At 42.4% G+C, this 16,291-nt stretch overlaps 1 protein-coding gene across 7 annotated transcripts in view; it reads left to right on the top strand.

Annotated features, from left to right (window-relative positions):
* KIF13A (kinesin family member 13A) overlaps positions 1 to 16,291 on the top strand; it is a 235,139-nt gene that overhangs the window by 174,418 nt on the left and 44,430 nt on the right. For all 7 annotated transcript variants that reach the window (XM_030817363.1, XM_030817358.1, XM_030817362.1 and 4 more), the window contains 4 exons: positions 4,181 to 4,394; positions 10,470 to 10,632; positions 13,764 to 13,904; positions 14,841 to 14,990. In XM_030817363.1, the coding sequence (XP_030673223.1) occupies positions 4,181 to 4,394; positions 10,470 to 10,632; positions 13,764 to 13,904; positions 14,841 to 14,990 (668 nt within the window). The remainder of the gene's footprint in view (positions 1 to 4,180; positions 4,395 to 10,469; positions 10,633 to 13,763; positions 13,905 to 14,840; positions 14,991 to 16,291) is intronic.

Raw genomic sequence — 16,291 nt, 5'->3', positions numbered from 1 at the left:
TTTATTGCTGACAGCAGAGCAATTCAGGTCAGTAGTACTTCCAGATATATGTTCACCTACATTATCCCAGTAACAGGTAAGAATAATGTATTTTTTAGTTTCTAGAGTAAATCATGATCTAAAACCCAATTTATTAGAATTAAAAGTAAAAAGGAACCTAGTATTTGTGGACAATAATGCCTTCTTCCCAAAGGTTTGAAATAGGAATCAGACAAAATAAGAATCATCTCTTTTTTCAATGTCAATGGCAGCTCTAAAGAAAGAGCAACTTTGCCAAGCGCAATGGCTCTCTTCTGTAATCCCAGCACTTTGGGAAGCCAAAGTGGGAGGATTGCTTGAGGCCAGGAGTTCGAGACCAGCCTGGGCAACATAGTGAGACTTCATCTCTACAAAACATTTTAAAAATAAGGAACAATTAAGGGGCTGACAAAGGGTCATGCATAGTGCCAGTTTGTTCCATCTGGGATCAAATAGTTCTTTTTTTCTCCAAAGATCTATTTCCCCTCAATTCTGTTTTTTAGACATTTTGGTGTTAATTAATTCTAATTCTCTTTCTCATATAAATATCCCGCTACCAGCACCACTACCACCGCCATTTTTTCTTTTCCATTCTTGGGATGATGAGTCAGTTTGAGCTCATTGCATAGTTACCTACTAAGTAAAGAAAAAACTAATGAGGACGAGAAAGTGCTATGCCCAAAGTAAACGTGGTCCTTTCTTTTTTCCTAAAATACTTACCTCTTTGAGATCTTGGCTTTGGGCACCTGGTTCACTATTTAAAGCAGTTTATTCAAGAGAAGGAAAATGATAGGAAAAATAAACCTGTGGACAATCTGTTGATATTTGGTTGGTATTTTGAGAAAGGGCTGAATAATCTTTGGCTTCTGTCCTGGGCCACATCATAGAGTCAGATCGACTTGCTGATTTGGATGGTCTGTTTTAAAATAGGCTGTGTGTGGGGTAAAGACTTGAAACTGGTTAATCGATTTGAAAAGAAAATATCATCAAAGATGTCCATGAGAAAGGTGTTTCCAGACTAATGTTAGGGATCAGAGGCGAAACAAAAACCCAACCCCTAGACCTCCACCATAGCTGTGTGTGGTGAGGGCAGATCTGGGAGTTCGGGAATGGGGCTTACAAGACTCTACTGTGGGAGTCTCAGAGGAAGGACGGATTGAGTTGCTCTTTCTTCTGTATTTGCACTTCAATTTGTGGCCACTCATCACGCCTGGTGGGTAGTGGTAGTGCTGTGTCATGACAGCCGCTGGTGCAGTTTCAAATAGCCTCACTCACGTGGCCTGTGTCAGCATGGAACCTTGGGGTGAGATCCCCTCTGCCTCAGTCGTTTGGGATCATGTGTGTTTCTGCACTACTGACTAACAATGGAAATGTGGATTATATATCTTATTCAGTATCTCGTAGCAAAAACCCTATAATGCAGTTTTATAAAATGGTGTGTTTTCCAGTTTCTCTGGAAAAGATTTATAAACACTGTTAGGACAGTTGGGCTCCATCTAAATATAAATGGATGGCAAGTACTGTAGCACCCTGTCCTTTCTTTTTTAAACCCAGAGCCTATATACTGTTTGAGAAATATGTGTATATATTTTTTTAATTCTGAAAGAGCTTTTCTTCTCTAGAGCTTACATTTAAAATGTCTTCAGATGCCCTCAAAAAAATTTTACCATATTTCTCATATTTTTTTAGAGTTATAGGAGTTTGTCAGAAGTTCTGATGCTTAGGAATACATAGGTTGTTATTATATTGATAATGTTTTACCCACCCAGGATCTACGTTTGCATAAGATTTTTTTGTTTGTTTTTTGGTTTGGGTTTTTTCCCCCAGTTTATTTTCTTTCTTTTTTTGAGATGGAGTTTCACTCTCTGGCCCAGGCTGGAGTGCAGTGGCACGATCTCAGCTTACTGCAACCTCCGCCTCTGGGTTCAAGCAATTCTCCTGCCTCAGCCTCCCAAGTAACTGGGACTACAGGCACATGCCACCACGCCTGACTAGTTTTTGTGTTTTTAGTAGAGATAGGGTCTCACCATGTTGGCCAGGCAGATCTCAAACTCCTGACCTCAAGTGATCGCCCACCTCAGCTTCCCGAAATGCTGGGATTACAGGCGTGAGCCACCACGCCTGGCCCCCAGTTTATTTTCCATCAGCTTTTTAAGTGATATATTTTAGGTCATGAGGTCAGGAGATCAAGACCATCCTGGCTAACATGGTGAAACCCCATCTCTACTAAAAATACAAAAAATTAGCCAGGCATGGTGGTGGGCGCCTGTAGTCCCAGCTACTGGGGAGGCTGAGGCAGGAGAATGGCTTGAACCTGGGAGGCGGAGCTTGTAGTGAGCCGAGATCCGGCCACTGCACTCCAGCCTGGGCAACAGAGCAAGACTCCGTCTCAAAAAAAAAAAAAGTGATGTATTTTAGGGACTCATGTCAGGACTCTACAAAGAAAACTATTTTGCTTCTTTGAAAACATGCTGAATTTTAGAATTTCATATCAATAAAACAGTATCTTTTTTAAAAGTATCACTCTTTCACAGAATACGAATTGTAAGCAAAACATTGGGGGTAAGAGCACCACATCAGTTTATTACCAAGTGAATGTCCTACCCCAGCCAATTAGTTCTAGTTATCTGAGTTCAAAACCTGACCCTGTCACTTTGTAGCTACGTGATGTAGATCAGCTGTTTAGCCTTTCTGAGCCCCAGTTTCTTAAAATCGGGATGATATCCACACTTAGGCTTGTTGACAGCTTTCATGAGGTGATGCATGCAAAGCAGATAGAACCTCCACCTGAGATGTAGCCAGGAGCTAGTAGAGTTATTGTTGCCATTGTGGTTGTCATTTTTATTAAAACAACTCACCTATACTGAGCTTTTCTTGTGATTTTAAAAAAATTGATTCTTTTTGTTTTGAATTATTTAACTTTATTTTTTGAAGCTAACAAGCTATCTTTTTCTCTTAATACTAATATAGAAAATTAGTACAATTTACATGTGTATGTTACAAGTTGATAGGGTATCTTGGAAAAATCAGTCAATAGCAATCATCAGGTAATATAAAAATTCCTCCTGAGTCACTTTAATTTTCAGCTTCTTTTCTGGAAATTAAACTGAGTGCCAATGTGTGGGAATACAGCATAAATGGCACTGAATAGCAGGCAAATGTGTGAACGTACAAGGAGAAAATCATGTCCCAGGCTGGTCTGAGAATGCATCTCTCAGTCCAGTATAGTTCTGGGAAATATTAACTGTGATGATGATTTTCTCGTTCTACTATTGAGATTGTCTAACATTCTCCTTCCCTACACTGTCCTCACTTAGTGATGTCAGTAACTTTCTCCTTTTGTATATGTGACCAGAGCCTTGATCTTTTCTCCACAGTATCCAGCTTATTGGTCATTACCAAGTTGATGTCCTGCCCAGCCCATTAGGATGTACCTATACCACAACCATCACAGTAGCTCATTGGAGCAAGATCTGTTAGTACATCTATACCTTTTCACCCATGTGCATGGTGGTGAGCTCTGTGTCTGTACACGTGAGATGTTAGAAACAGATTTTTATTATTTTTGCAAGTGAATGGTCGTTTTAGATACTAGTCTGAGAAATTGCCAGACCATATCCTTAAGCAATATTTTCAAACACGTGCTGTGATCTGTAAATTTCCTCCCACTTAGAGAAATTCAAGAGTAATAAGATTTGTGGTGAAAGTCATAAATCTTTGTCATATACCAAAACTGATATTAAATGGACATAGAAATGAATTACCAGAAAGAAAGATCAAATCTTAAGTGCTTCTGTGTTTGGAGTTGTCCTAGATTTCGTGAAGTTTTTCTTCCCAGTGGATAAGATCACATTCCCCTCTCTTCCCCCATCTCCTGGTAGTAGATTAATGATTTATCTAAACGTTAGGATGAGCTCATCAAGTTGAAGAAAGTAACATAGAGGATGTGGAGAATGTATACTTATAAAGGGCATTTATCTGCAATGTCTGTAACGAGGAATTTGAGAAGATTTCCCTGATGTGGCCCCTCAGGCCTCTCACAAAAAGCGTATTGACTGGCTAGATTCCTTGCTAGAGGAAGCCCCCACAGGCTTCAGTGCCTGCCATGAATGCTTGTTTTAGCCGCCACTAAGACACCTTGCCTTGTCTCTTGGCTCACTAGACCCAGTTCAAAATGTGGTTCAGATCCTGGAGAAACAATACCTAGAAGAAAAGAGAAGTGCCCTAGAGGAGCAGCGGCTCATGTATGAGCGGGAACTGGAGCAACTCCGCCAGCAGCTCTCCCCCGACAGGCAGCCGCAGAGCAGCGGCCCTGACCGCCTGGCCTACAGCAGCCAGACAGCACAGCAGAAGGTGACCCAGTGGGCAGAAGAGAGGTAAGAACTGTAGCACAGGCAGTCCAGAGTCAAGGCCCCAAGGCCATGGGTCTTTGAGGGAGGGGTTTGTGAGACATGTCAGGGACAAACCTAGCAATAAGAGAACTCTTAATCCCATACGTGATATTGCCAATTAGCTTTTCCTTTCACAGATATTGTCCATCCTAAGTATGTTTACTATAATGTCAGCTGTTAAAGACCCCTCCTACCCCCAAACCCTTTACCCTTCAGTAAAAATGGTGCCAAGTTGCAAGGGTTAGACAGGTATGTATTGAAATTTAGAAAGTTTGAATAATTTCTTTAACACAAAAGCATTTTTTTCTTATTTCTCATACTTTTGAATCTATTTAAATACAACTTCAGTGCTGATTAATCTGTTAAATGTGGAAGTTTAAGACTTATAGCTGGGTGCAGTGGCCCACACCTGTAATCCTAGCACTTTGGGAGGCTGAGGCGGGAGGATCACTTGAGCCCAGGAGTTTGAAACCAGCCTAGGCAACATAGTGAGACCTTGTCTCTACAAAAAGTAAAAATTACCCAGGCGTGGTGGTGCATGCCTATAAGGTCACTGGGAGGATCGCTTGAGCCCAGGAGTTTAAGACCAGCCTGAGCAACATAGCGAGACCTTGTCTCTACAAAAATTTAAAAAGTAGCCAGGCATGGTGGCTCATGCCTATAATCCCAGCTACTTGGGAGGCTAAAGAGGGAGGGTCACTTGAGCCCCAGAGATCGAGGCTTTAGTGAGCTGCGATCTTGCCACCACACTCCAGCCTGGGTGACAGAAAGAACCTGACCTGACTCAGGCCGGGTGCAGTGGCTCACGCCTGTAATCCCAGCACTTTGGGAGGCCAAGGAGGGCGGATCGCCTGAGGTCAGGAGTTCGAGACCAGCCTGGCCAACATGGTGAAACCCTGTCTCTACTAAAAATACAGAAAAAAAAGAAAAAATAGCTGCGCGTGGTGGCAGGTGCCTGTAATCCCAGCTACTTGGGAGGCTGAGCCAGGAGAATCACTTGAACCCAGGAGGTGAAGGTTACAGTGAGCCAAGATCATGCCATTGCACTCCAGCCTGGGTGACAAGAGTGAGACTTTGTCTCAAAAAAAAAAAAAAAAAAAAAAGAACCTGACTTAAAAAAAAAAAGATTTATGACTTTAAAATATTTATATCAGAACTCTCAAAGGAGAGAGTGGTGGAGTGTGGGCAGCAAGCCACCCAGGTGCCAAGGCAAGAGACCAAGGGCACAAGCTGTTCCAGTATAATAAAGAAAATATATAGAATAAGAATAGTTATACTAGAAATAGATGACAGATATGATTATATATGAATATCATTAATCATTAGTTTGTAGCATTACTCTTTATTCCAATATTATAATAATCTTTGTTCTACAGTTATCACCTAGGAAAAACCAGGCCATACAGAGATAGGAGCTGAAGGGACATGGTGAGAAGTGACCAGAAGACAAGAGTGTAAGCCCTCTGTTACACCTGGACAGGGACACTAGAGGGCTCCCTGGTCTAGTGTTAAGGCCAGTGCCTGAGAAGGCGCCCATTACCTAGCGGGCCTTGGTCTAGCAGTAGCATCAGTGCCTGGGGAAGGCACTCGTTACTTAGCAGACCGGGAAAGGGAGTCTCCCTTTTCCCGGAGGAGTTAGAGAAGACTCTGCTCCACCACCTCTTGTGGAAGGCCTGACATCACTCAGGCCCGCCCACAGCCATCCGGAGGCCTAACCGTCTCCCTGTGATGCTGTGCTTCAGTGGTCACTCTCCTGGTCTGCTTTCATGTTCCACCCTGTACGCCTGGCTCTGCCTTCTAGATAGGAGTAACAGAGTTAGTGAAAGTACTAAAAGTCTTTGAAATACATAGGAGAAATGATAGCGTAAGCTGTCCTCTGTCTCCGCCTTGGCTGCCAAACAGGGAAGGGCCCCTTGTCCAGTGGACACATGACTTGCGTGACTTTACCTATCATTGGTGATGGCTCACACTCCTTCCCCTGCCCCCTTTTCTTGTATCCAGTAAATAACAGTGCAGCCAGGCATTCGGGGCCACTACTGGTCTCTGCGTCTAGGTGGTAGTGAGATTCCATCTCAAAAAAAAAAAAAAAAAAAAAGCCGGGCGCAGTGGCTCACGCTTGTAATCCCAGCACTTTGGGAGGCCGAGGCGGGTGGATCACGAGGTCAGGAGATTGAGACCACAGTGAAACCCCGTCTCTACTAAAAATACAAAAAATTAGCCAGGCATGGTGGTGGGCGCCTGTAGTCCCAGCTACTCAGAGAGGCTGAGGCAGGAGAATGGCGTGAACCCGGGAGGCGGAGTTTGCAGTGAGCCGAGATTGCGCCACTGCACTCCAGCCTGGGCGACAGAGCGAGATTCCGTCTCAAAAAAAAAAAAAGCAACATCTATAGACCATTTATACCATATACCAGCTACTAATTGCTGTTCCTGTATTCCTCTAATCCTCACAACTGCTACTGCCTTTATACATAAGGAAACTCAGTCTGAGAGGTTAAATGATTTACCCAGATGGTCAGTTAGCTGGTAAGTTGGGCGATGGGATCAGAGCCATGGCAGTCTGACTCTACAGCTCTTCCTGTAACTCACACAGACATCTCACTCATTGCTAGTGAGATGCAGAACACAGGCCACACCTGGGGAAGGTGACTCCCAAGAGGAGAAAAGGGAACCCTGCCCTGCAGTGAAAGGCTCGCAACAGTCACGCACTTGTTAATGTTAAATAAAGAGAAGAGAGTCAATTATATTTTCCCCAGGAGCTACCTGCTCATCTGTCTGGATACTGAAATAGGAAGATTTATCATACTTATATTACTTTTTTTTCTGAGATGGAGTTTCACTCTTGTCGCCCAGGCTAGAGTGCAAGGCTGGAGTGCAATGGCATGATATCCACTCACTGCAACCTCCGCCTTCCAAGTTCAAGCGATTCTCCTACCTCAGCCTCCCAAGTAGCTGGGATTACAGGTGCCCACCACCATACCTGGCTAATTTTTGTATTTTTAGTAGAGATGGGGTTTCACCATGTTGGCCAGGCTGGTCTCGAACCCCTGACCTTAGGTGATCCACCCGCCTCAGCCTCCCAAAGTGCTGGGATTATAGGCATGAGCCACTGCACCGGGTGTTATGTTACTTTTTATACTTTATCGTACCTGGAAGAAACAGACAAAAGTTATCAGATGGTCCTTTTTCTGAAGAGCTGCCTTTTACACATTTACTATGAGCTGGTGGCTTTACACCAAGCAACAGCTAGCTGTTGAGGGTAACTGATATAATTGTACCCATTGATATCCTTTCTATTTACTAAACAATATAAAAGATAAAAGCAAAAGTGTCTTCAAAAGAAGACATACATGTGGCCAACGAAGCATATTAAAAAGTGTTCATTATCACCAATGATTAGGGAAATGCAAATCAAAACCACAATGAGATACCATCTCACACCAGTCAGAATGGCTATTATTAAAAAGTCAAAAAATAACAGATTCTGGCAAAGTTGCAAAGAAAAGGGAACGCTTATACACTGTTGGTGAGAGTGTAAAGTAATTCAATCATTGTGGAAAGCAATGTGGCAATTTTTTAAAGAGCTAAAAACAGAACTATCGTTTCACGCAGCCATCTCACTATTGGGTATATACCCAAAGAAATATAAGTTGTTTTACCATAAAGACACATGCACATGTATATTCATTGCAGCACTATTCACAATAGGAAAGACATGGAATCAACCTAAATGTCCAATGATAGACTGGATGAAGAAAACGTGGTACATGTACACCGTGGAATACTATGCAGCCATGAAAAACAACAAGATCATGTCCTTTGCAGGAACATGGATGGAACTGGAGGCCATTATTCTTAGAAAACGAACGCAGGAACAGAAAACCAGATACCATGTGTTCTCACTAATAAGTGAGAGCTAAATCATGGGAACCAATGGACAGAAAGAGGGGAACAACAGACACCTGGGGCCTGTGGGAGGAGGAGGGAGAGGCTCAGAAAAAAAAAAAAAAAAAAAGCTCCCAAGTACTATGTTTACTACCCGGGTAATGAAATAATCCATACATCAAACCCCTTAGTCATGTGTTTACCTGTATAACAAACCTGTGCATGTACCCCTGAACCTAAAATAAGTCAAAATATTTAAATTTTAAAAAACGAAAGTATCTGATAAAGAAGGTGATTTGCTTTTAATCATAATATTTTTCAGTTAGTTAAAAATATTTTTTTGATTTCCCTTAATTCCAGATTGATTTTCTTTGGGGCTTAAATTCTTAAAAGAAAGGAAAAGTGTAGAAGTTGGGTACAGTGGCACATGCCTATAGTCTCAGCTACTCCAGAGGCTGAGGCAGGAGGATCACCTGAGCCCAGGAGTTTCAAGCTGTAGTGCACTGTGATCATGCCTCTGAATAGCCACTGCACTGCAGCCTGGGCAACATAGGGAGACCCTATCTCCAAGAAAAAGAGAGATAGAGAAGGAAAGAAAGAAAAAGAGAGGGAGAGAAAGAAGGAAGGAAGAAAAAAAAAGATGAGATATTTTGGGAATGTCATTCAAAGACAAGGATAGTTGCATTATTAATTTTGTCAGGTTTCACTGGAGCCCTGCAAGGCCTTGAGCTGAGGAATGGCCTGAGGAAGGCAGGGCTTGATAAGGACTGTCTTGCAGTGGAGAAAGAAGAGCCTGGGTGCTGTGAGATTATTGGGAAGGGTGTAAGGGCCCTGAGCCAGGGATATGATAAAACACAGAGAGACTTAGGAGATGCTTCAAAAGAAGAGTGAATTTTTGGACATTGTAGAAAAGAGAAGAGACTGAGCCGACTGAACAAATCTAAGCGTGGGTGACTGGAAAAATGGTATCACCGTTTTTCTTTTTTTTTTTTAATAGAAATGAGGTCTTGCTATGTTGCCCAGGCTGGTCTTGAACTCCTGGCCTCAAGTGATCCTCCCACCTCGGCTTCCCAAAGTGTTGGGCTTATAGCTATGAGCCACTGCCCCCAGCTGGTAATATGGTTTTAAGAAACTGTTTTGTTTACATTAGCATCCTCACAGCATGCGTCCTCTGTCATTTCTAAGGTGACGAGTGAGGTGTAGAGATTTAGATGCTTTGAGCTCATTATTTTTCTATGATGTAAGAGTTTCCTGCGGCGTATAAATGGTGGAAAAGAGAAGTTATATATGGCACAGAGCAATTGCTAGATGGAGTGTGCAATTTAGAACCCAGCTTCAAATGTGAAATCCAGAAGCACTCTTTTCTTTATTCAGTGGGTCTTTTTTTAATATCCTACGATGGGTCGTGCACTTGGCCAGGGGCTAGTGTAGTGCAAGCAAAAAAAGACATGGTCCCTGCCCTGGGGCACCTAACAGCCTAGTAGGAGACAGATATTAAACAAATAATTATGCAAGTAAAAATGAAAAGTTCTAACTATGGCAAATGCTATGGAGGCTAAAGGCATGGGGCTGAGAGAACATATAAGAGGGTTTTGACAATTTGGGATATTAGAGAAGCTTTTTATCAGCAAGTAATGTTGTACAGAGAGTTGAAAAGAAGAATTCTTGGTACTGCAGAACTACCTTACCATGGCATGCCTTTTGCCAACTGCAGAAGTCATGAAAAATACTTTCTTCTCCTAACTCCAGGTTTCTCTCATCTGCCAACCCCTCCCTGCCCCACCACCCTCCCTCAGCACACACAAGTCATAATCATCGTTTGTTTTTCCCAAAGATTCCTGTACTGGTTTTTTGCATCCTCATATCACAATCTGATTGTTTTCACATGTTACATAATTTAAAACGTGGTTTTCAGTTAAGTCGCTCAACAATTTGCTCCCCATCAGTAGTTCTCAACTACTGCATTGAGAAGTTCTCAACTACTCATTGAGTAGTTCTCAACTACTGCATATAGCCCATCTGTGGGCAGGAGGGAAGGATGAGAGGTAGTCTGGTAAAATAGTTTGAAAAATACTGCCCGAGAGGAGTTTTCTCCCATTTTCTAATAAGATGCTCACTTAGAAACGGGATTGCAGTTTTCTTTTAGATTTTCTCCTTCCCTTTTCTGTGACACTGCAGGGATGAACTCTTCCGACAAAGCCTGGCAAAACTGCGAGAGCAGCTGGTTAAAGCTAACACCTTGGTGAGGGAAGCAAATTTCCTGGCTGAGGAAATGAGCAAACTCACCGATTACCAAGTGACTCTTCAGATCCCTGCTGCAAACCTCAGTGCCAATAGGAAGGTAAGAATGTCCTTCAAGTGAGAGGGCAAGATGCACAATAGTAAATATTGTAAAACAGGATCTAAAACTGAAACCCCAGAAACATGCCTGAGGAATCCTGATATCAGCCAGAGATGTTTATTTTTTTCAAGACATTCTTTATATACCTCATTGGGTAAGAATGCCATTTAAATGATGTTCTTAGATATGTAATAAGCAGAATACACAAAACTGTAGTGGCTGAAGGACTTCCTAATTTATGTGCCTTCTTTAAAACAATAAAACTGGAAACATATATTTTGCCTGCTTTTTTTTGCAGGTAAATGCCCGTTTCTGAAATGGGGGAATACGTGTAGGCTATAGTACCTGGGGTTTTTTTGTTTGTTTGTTTGTTTTTAGACTGAGTCTTGCTCTGTTACCCAGGCTGGAGTGCAATGGCATGATCTCAGCTCACTGCAATCTCCGCCTCCTGGGTTCAAGCAATTCTCCTACCCCAACCTCCCGAGTAGCTGGGATTGCAGGTGCGCACTACCACACCTGGCTAATTTTTGTGTTTTTAGTAGAGACAGGGTTTTGCCATATTGGCCAGGCTAGTCTTGAACTCCTGGGTTCAGATGTTCCACCCACTCGGCCTCCCAAAGTGCTAGGATTACAGGCGTGAGCCACTCTGCCCAGCCTGCGATGGTACCTTTTTAAGAGTTAATTCTACAAGAAAGGAAGACTTTTTATGATACCTGACTTCAAATATCCAGCACTCTTTGCAAGCGTTTGGGAGTTTCCTGTCATTTCACCTTGAAGAATTTTTCCTGTAGGGAGAAACTTTGAAGAAAATTGTTTTTCATTTTTTTTGTTGTTGTTGTTTATCGGGGGAACCTGCCCACAATATTTCAACGTAGGTTCTTTCTATTTTCCATAAGTGTCAGCCAGCTGAGGAATAAAGAGAGTACAAAAAGAGGAATTTTACAGCTGGGCCGCCAGGGGTGACATCACATATCGGTAGGACCGTGATGCCCACCTGAGCCTCAAAACCAGCAAGTTTTTATTGAGGGTTTCAAAAGGGGAGGGGGTGTAAGAACAGGGAGTAGGTACAAAGATCACATGCCACAAAGAGCAAAAAGCAGAACTACTAATACAGTCTAGCAAAGATCACATGCTTCTGAGGTAACAGGACAAGGGCAAAAGCAGAACCACTGAATCAGGGTCTATGTTCAGTGGTGCACATATTGTCTTGATAAACATCTTAAATAACAGAAAACAGGGTTCAAGAGCAGAGAACCGGTCTGACCACAAACTTACCAGGGTGGAGTTTTTCCCCACCCTAGTAAGCCTGAGGGTACTGCAGGAGACCAGGACGTATCTCAGTGTTTATCTCAACCGGGTAAGATGGACATTCCCAGAGCAGCCGTTTAAGGACCTCCCCCCAGGAATGCATTCCTTCCCCAGGGTATTAATATTAATATTTCTTGCTAGGACAAGAATTTAGCAATATATCTCCCACTTGCACATCTGTTTATAGGCTCTCTGCAAGAAGAAAAATATGGCTCTTTTTGCCCAGCCCCGCAGGCAGTCAGACCTTATGGTTGTCTTCCCTTGTTCCCAAAAAATCGCTGTTATTCTGTTCTTTTTCAAGGTGCACTGATTTCATATTGTTCAAACACACGTTTTACAATCGATTTGTACAGTTAACACAATCATCACAGTGGTCCTGAGATGACGTACATCCTCAGCTTACGAAGATAATAGGATTAAGAGATTAAAGTAAAGACAGGCATAAGAAATTATAAAAGTATTATTTGGGAACTGATAAACGTTCGTGAAATCTTCACAATTCATCTTCCTCTGCCGCGGTTCCAGCTGGTCCCTCCATTCGGGGTCCCTGACTTCCTGCAACAGTTGTTGTTTTTTGAGACAGAGTTTCACTCTTTGCCCAGGCTGGAGTGCAATGACGTGATCTTGGCTCACTACAACCTCCGCCTCCTGGGTTCAAGTGATTCTCTTGCCTCAGCCTCCCAAGTGGCTGGGATTACAGGCATGCGCCACCACACCCAGCTAATTTTGTATTTTTAGTAGAGGCAGGGTTTCACCATGTTGGTGAGGCTGGTCTCGAACTCCTGACCTCAGGTGATCCATCCACCTTGGCCTCCCAAAGTGCTGGGGTTACAGGCATGAGCCACCGTGCCCAGCCAGAAAATTGTTTTTCTATGACTCAGAAAAAAAGAAAAACTAAATTTAAAAAAAGTAAGTAAATTGTTTTTCATCCATACATTTTTTCTTCCAGCAAGCAAGCTAGAAAATGAGTCAGGGAGTATCTTATCAGTCTTACCGAGTTTTAGTCTTTTGACCTAGTAGTTCCCCTTTGGGAAATTTATTCTAAGCCCATAGTCATAGAAGTGTCCATAAAGATTTATTTACAAGGATGCTTATAGTGGACTTTATAATAGCAAAAACTTGAAACAGACATGATGTCAAACAACAGAATAATTAGTCAAATGTATAGTAGATCCAAATGCTATGGATACTGCTATGTTGCCATTAAAAAATCATGGTTATGGCTGGGCCTGGTGGCTCACGCCTGTAATCCTAGCACTTTGGCAGGCCAAGGTGGGCAGATTGCTTGAGTACAGGAGCTCAAGACCAGCCCGGGCAACGTAACAAAACCCCATCTATACAAAAAAATACAAAAAATAAAATAAAAAATAGTCATGGTGTCACGTGCCTGTAGTCCCACCTACTTGGGAGGCTGAGGTGGGAGGATTGCTTGAGCCCAGGAGGTCAAGGCTGCAGTGTGCTAAGATCATACCACTTCACTGCAGCTTGGGTGATAGAGCAAGACTCTATCTCAAAAAAAAAAAAATCATGCTTATGAAGAATATTTAACAATACAAGAAAAATGATCACAGTATCAAAACTGGAGAGAGGATTGGGGTATGAAGTTATACTTTTGTTTGGTCTTGTGATAAAAATTAAAAAGTGTGCATGAGTGTACATAGAAGATAGAAAATAAACCAGACTATCCTCCTAGGTAGTAGAATTTTATCTTCTTTTGTATGCATTTATGTGTTTTGCAAACTTGTTACTGTTGTATATATATTGCTTTAGCAATTGAAAAAGGAGTTATAACAGGGTTTGTTTTGTTTTTCTTCCTTATGCAGAGAGGTGCAATAGTGAGTGAACCAGCTATCCAAGTGAGGAGGAAAGGAAAGAGCACCCAAGTGTGGACCATTGAGAAGCTGGAGAATAAATTAATTGACATGAGAGACCTTTACCAAGAATGGAAGGAAAAAGTTCCCGAGGTAAAAGAGACAAAATGTAATGGAGATTTTGTTATGTTAAAAACAGAGAATATAAGCGATTTAGCAACACACACACACACACACACACACACCCACACGGAGATGTGCTCATGATACGTTAGACATTAGGAAAATAAAGTACAAGCGATTTTGAAAGAAGTGCTAAGTTGAATCAGTAATACAACACGTGATCCCCACACAGATGGGAACTAAATGAAGAAAACATATAGTAGATTCTTATTTGGCTTCATGTTTACTACATTTCAAGTGAAAAGAAGTAGAATGAAGTAAATTTATGCCATTTTATCGGTGCTGTGAAAAATCAGCTTGGCTGGAGCCAGTGTGGATTTTGCATTCATTAATGTGTGTTCACGCACCTCTAGCTGTGATTGTGGCCGGGTAGATTACTAAGAGTAATTTAAGCTTGCATAATCCATTTTTTGGACATTAGCAGTGGAAAAGAAGACTTGGCAAAGAGATGAGGCAAAACAAAGGAGATGAAATGAAAAAGCTGCAAGTGAGGTGGATAAGGAAGACAAGGCAGCTACTGAAGAGGAATCCTCTGCACAGGCATCACTTAGCTCCCCAGCAAACCATGGCCCCTCCCATGGGCTAATTCTTTTTTTTTTTTTTTTTTAATGGAGACAGAGTCTCGCTCTGTCACTCAGGCTGGAGTGGTGTGATCTCGGCTCACTGAAACCTGTCTCCTGGGTTCAAGCGATTCTCATGCCTCAGCCTCCTGAGTAGGTGGGACCACAGGTGTGCGCCACCACGCCCAGCTAATTTAGTTTTTATTTATGTGACATTATAATTTTACTTCCTGTTTAAATGGATAGATTCTTTAAATTTTTTTTCAAATGCTAGTTTTAAATAATATTATTTAAATTGATGTTGTGTTTCTTATTCGTCCACTCACTGGCTCCTCCTACTGCTCAGGCAAAGAGACTCTACGGGAAACGAGGTGACCCTTTCTATGAAGCCCAAGAGAATCACAACCTCATCGGGGTGGCGAATGTATTCTTGGAATGCCTCTTCTGTGATGTGAAGCTTCAGTATGCAGTCCCTATCATCAGCCAGCAGGGGGAGGTAAGCACAGGCCAGCCTTGGAGAACGATGGTGGTTCAAGTTTTTTGTTTTGTTTTATTTTGTTTTTCATTCTATTTAAGCTATGTTCTTGAGGTGGATCAAGAAACTAAGGCAAATAGTCAAGATCTGCATTCTTTTTTCTCTACTAATAATCGATATTAGAAGCTTTGAGAATTAAGTCATAGTTTTTTTTTTTTTTTTTTTGAGACAGAGTCTCGCTCTGTCGCCCAGGCTGGAGTGCAGTGATGCGATCTCGGCTCACTGCAAGCTCCGCCTTCCGGGTTCACGCCATTCTCCTGCCTCAGCCTCCCGAGTAGCTGGGACTACAGGCACCCGCCACCATACCTGGCTAATTTTTTGTATTTTTAGTAGAGACGGGGTTTCACTGTGTTAGCCAGGATGGTCTTCATCTCCTGACCTTGTGATCCACCTGCCTCGGCTTCCCAAAGTGCTGGGATTACGGGCGTGAGCCACTGTGCCTGGCCCAAGTCATAGTCTTAAAAGATTATTATAACATTTAGTATTTGGAGGTCACAAGTTTTTTCTTTGTTTTAATCAAACGGGAAATATTTTGGAAACCATATTCAGCTCTGTGCCCCATATCGCTCTCTCTTTTTAAAGGTAATCTCATGCCTTTGCAATATACTCTAGTTCCTTCCTGGCCACTAAATGGTCTTTATAAGATACAACTCAGGAGGATTATTTTGCAATCCAAAGTACTCAAACACAACAGGCTTCAATGACTCATTGTTACCCTCCTTTTAAACTCTGGTATTTCAGCTATTTAGATATAGTGGCCTAGGTAGGCATAACATATTTCAGAAAATGTACCTTGAACTACTGGGTTATTTCTTTTGATTCTTAGAGCAGGTGAAGAATAAGATGCCATTCTGCCCAAAGTGAAGCTGTGATATAGACCCGGGTTCCCAGTTGTGGGGTGTAAGTGCACAGCCCACCCTCCACTATGGAAACACCCCATGGACATTCTGCTCCAGAGGACCAGTGCCTAACAGTGCTTTTTCCCATGGGAAAAATGGGCACTGTTAGGAGTCTGAAACCAGCCTGGTCAACATTGTGAGACCCCATCTCTAAAAAAGAAATTTAAAAATTGACCAGACCTGGGCAGGGCACAGTGGTTCACGCCTGTAATCCCTGCACTTTGGGAGGCCGAAGCGGGCGGATCACAAGGGCAGGAGTTCAAGACCAGCTTGGCCAATATGGTGAAACCCTGTCTCTACTAAAAATACAAAAAAAAATTAGCCAGGCTTGGTGGTGGGCACCTGTAGTCCCAGCTACTCAGG

This window comes from Nomascus leucogenys, chromosome 8 (genome assembly GCF_006542625.1).
Source record: "Nomascus leucogenys isolate Asia chromosome 8, Asia_NLE_v1, whole genome shotgun sequence".
Taxonomy (NCBI): domain Eukaryota; kingdom Metazoa; phylum Chordata; class Mammalia; order Primates; family Hylobatidae; genus Nomascus; species Nomascus leucogenys.
The sequence above is the reverse complement of the archived record's forward strand: the minus strand, read 5'-3'. Positions and strand labels throughout refer to the sequence as shown.